The sequence below is a fragment of the Austrofundulus limnaeus genome, unplaced genomic scaffold, assembly GCF_001266775.1.
Source record: "Austrofundulus limnaeus strain Quisiro unplaced genomic scaffold, Austrofundulus_limnaeus-1.0 Scaffold235, whole genome shotgun sequence".
Lineage (NCBI taxonomy): Eukaryota > Metazoa > Chordata > Actinopteri > Cyprinodontiformes > Rivulidae > Austrofundulus > Austrofundulus limnaeus.
The window spans coordinates 315,271-316,834 of record NW_013952637.1 but is presented as its reverse complement, the minus strand read 5'-3'; the positions used below and the strand labels follow the sequence as shown (position 1 = coordinate 316,834).

Below are 1,564 nucleotides of genomic sequence, written 5' to 3'. Positions count from 1 at the left end.
TTAAATTAAAAAAGGAGAACTTTATCTCCTGTTTCATATTTTAATTGACTTTCATATTTATTTTTTCAGATTAGATCAACAAATTATTTTATATATTTGAACATATAATTTAAATTTTACAGTTTTATAAATATATATTCATTGTTTTTCCTTTTACTGGTACATGCATTAGTCTTAAATGTTTAAACTTATTTTTTTCCAACAAGTCTTTTTATTTCTGCCTCAGTTTAGCTAAAAGTTTAAAGTTTAGTTTAAAACAAAGGTAAGGAGGAAAACATTACCTGTGTATTTATTTTAACTAAATTTTAAGCTAAACTGCAGCAGCACAAGGATGCAACACACAGAAATAAAAAGACTTGTTGGACAAAATTATAAAAATAATTCAATTTAAGCATTCAAGAGACAAATGCATGTACAAGTAAAAGGAAAAACTGTAAAATATATATAAAAAATTAAAGTTAAAATTATGTGTTAAAATACATAATTTATTGGAACTAAGCTGGAAAAATAAATATGAAGGTCAATTAAATGATAAAACATGAGGTAAAATTCTCCTTTTTAATTTATTTGGTGCAATTTAAATGGATTTATTTATTTAAAGGTTCATTTTTTTCTGTTTTTATTTCTAATTATGTCAGTGTCCGTCCTCCATACTGCAGAACATGAAGAGGTAGTTCAGGGACTGAATCAGGTAAAATGTAGGGCTGCGGCCCTGCAGGGCCAGGACCACCCCTAGTCCGGACTCACCAGGATGGAGGTGGGCTTGATGATGTGGATGGCTTTAGCCAGAGAAGCAGACATGGCCGTCAGCTGGTTCCTGATCTGCTCCGACGGCATGTTCTGCAGGAACGGGCCGACCGGAGAATCCTCTTTAGTCGAGTAGTTCAGGTCAGAGCCGAAGCTCAAGGTTCGAGACGAGTGGTCGATCCGAACCTAMGGACAAAACCCAGCCAGACGGTTTACAGACTTTAGTCCCAGAACTTGATCCTCAAAAGGTTTTATCTGGTCCCACCTGCAGGTCACAGTGCCGGGCTGCGTCCACGATGGAGCGCTCCAGCTGGAAGGCGTCCACAAACGGAACCAGGGAGGCCAAACGGCTGAACTCGATGCTCTGATAGATCTGAGCCACCTGAGGGACAGAGACAGACCTGGGTCAGAAGGACTCCTGGGTCAGGCTGGGTGGTATGACCAGGGTTTAAACAGAATCCCCTCACAGTAACAGTATGTATCACAGTATAAAATGATCATAAAAAGCAAAACTTAGGGCTGCGCAGTATATGCAGTAGATGGTAGAAACTGTATAAAGTTGGCCTACGGTAGAAATTTACCCTCTACCTTCATATCGTCATTACATCATCGACCTGTGTCAGCAGGGCTGCAAGTGCAGAGACAACTGAGCAGGAGTTTGAAATATAATGAAGAAATTATAGCGTTTTAAAACACGTAAAGAGAATAAATCCTCTAAATTTCCTCCTTCCGCTAAGGTTGGGCAATATTGGCAAAAAAATTAATCACGATTAATTGTGGTATTTATACGATAACGATTAATTTGACGATTAATCCC

At 37.8% G+C, this 1,564-nt stretch overlaps 1 protein-coding gene across 1 annotated transcript in view; it reads right to left on the bottom strand.

Moving 5' to 3' along the window:
• eif3s10 (eukaryotic translation initiation factor 3, subunit 10 (theta)) overlaps positions 1-1,564 on the bottom strand; it is a gene marked incomplete in the record, with an annotated part of 15,801 nt that overhangs the window by 9,218 nt on the left and 5,019 nt on the right. The window contains 2 exon segments of the mRNA XM_014019892.1: positions 748-933; positions 1,013-1,129. Of these exon segments, the coding sequence (XP_013875346.1) occupies positions 748-933; positions 1,013-1,129 (303 nt within the window).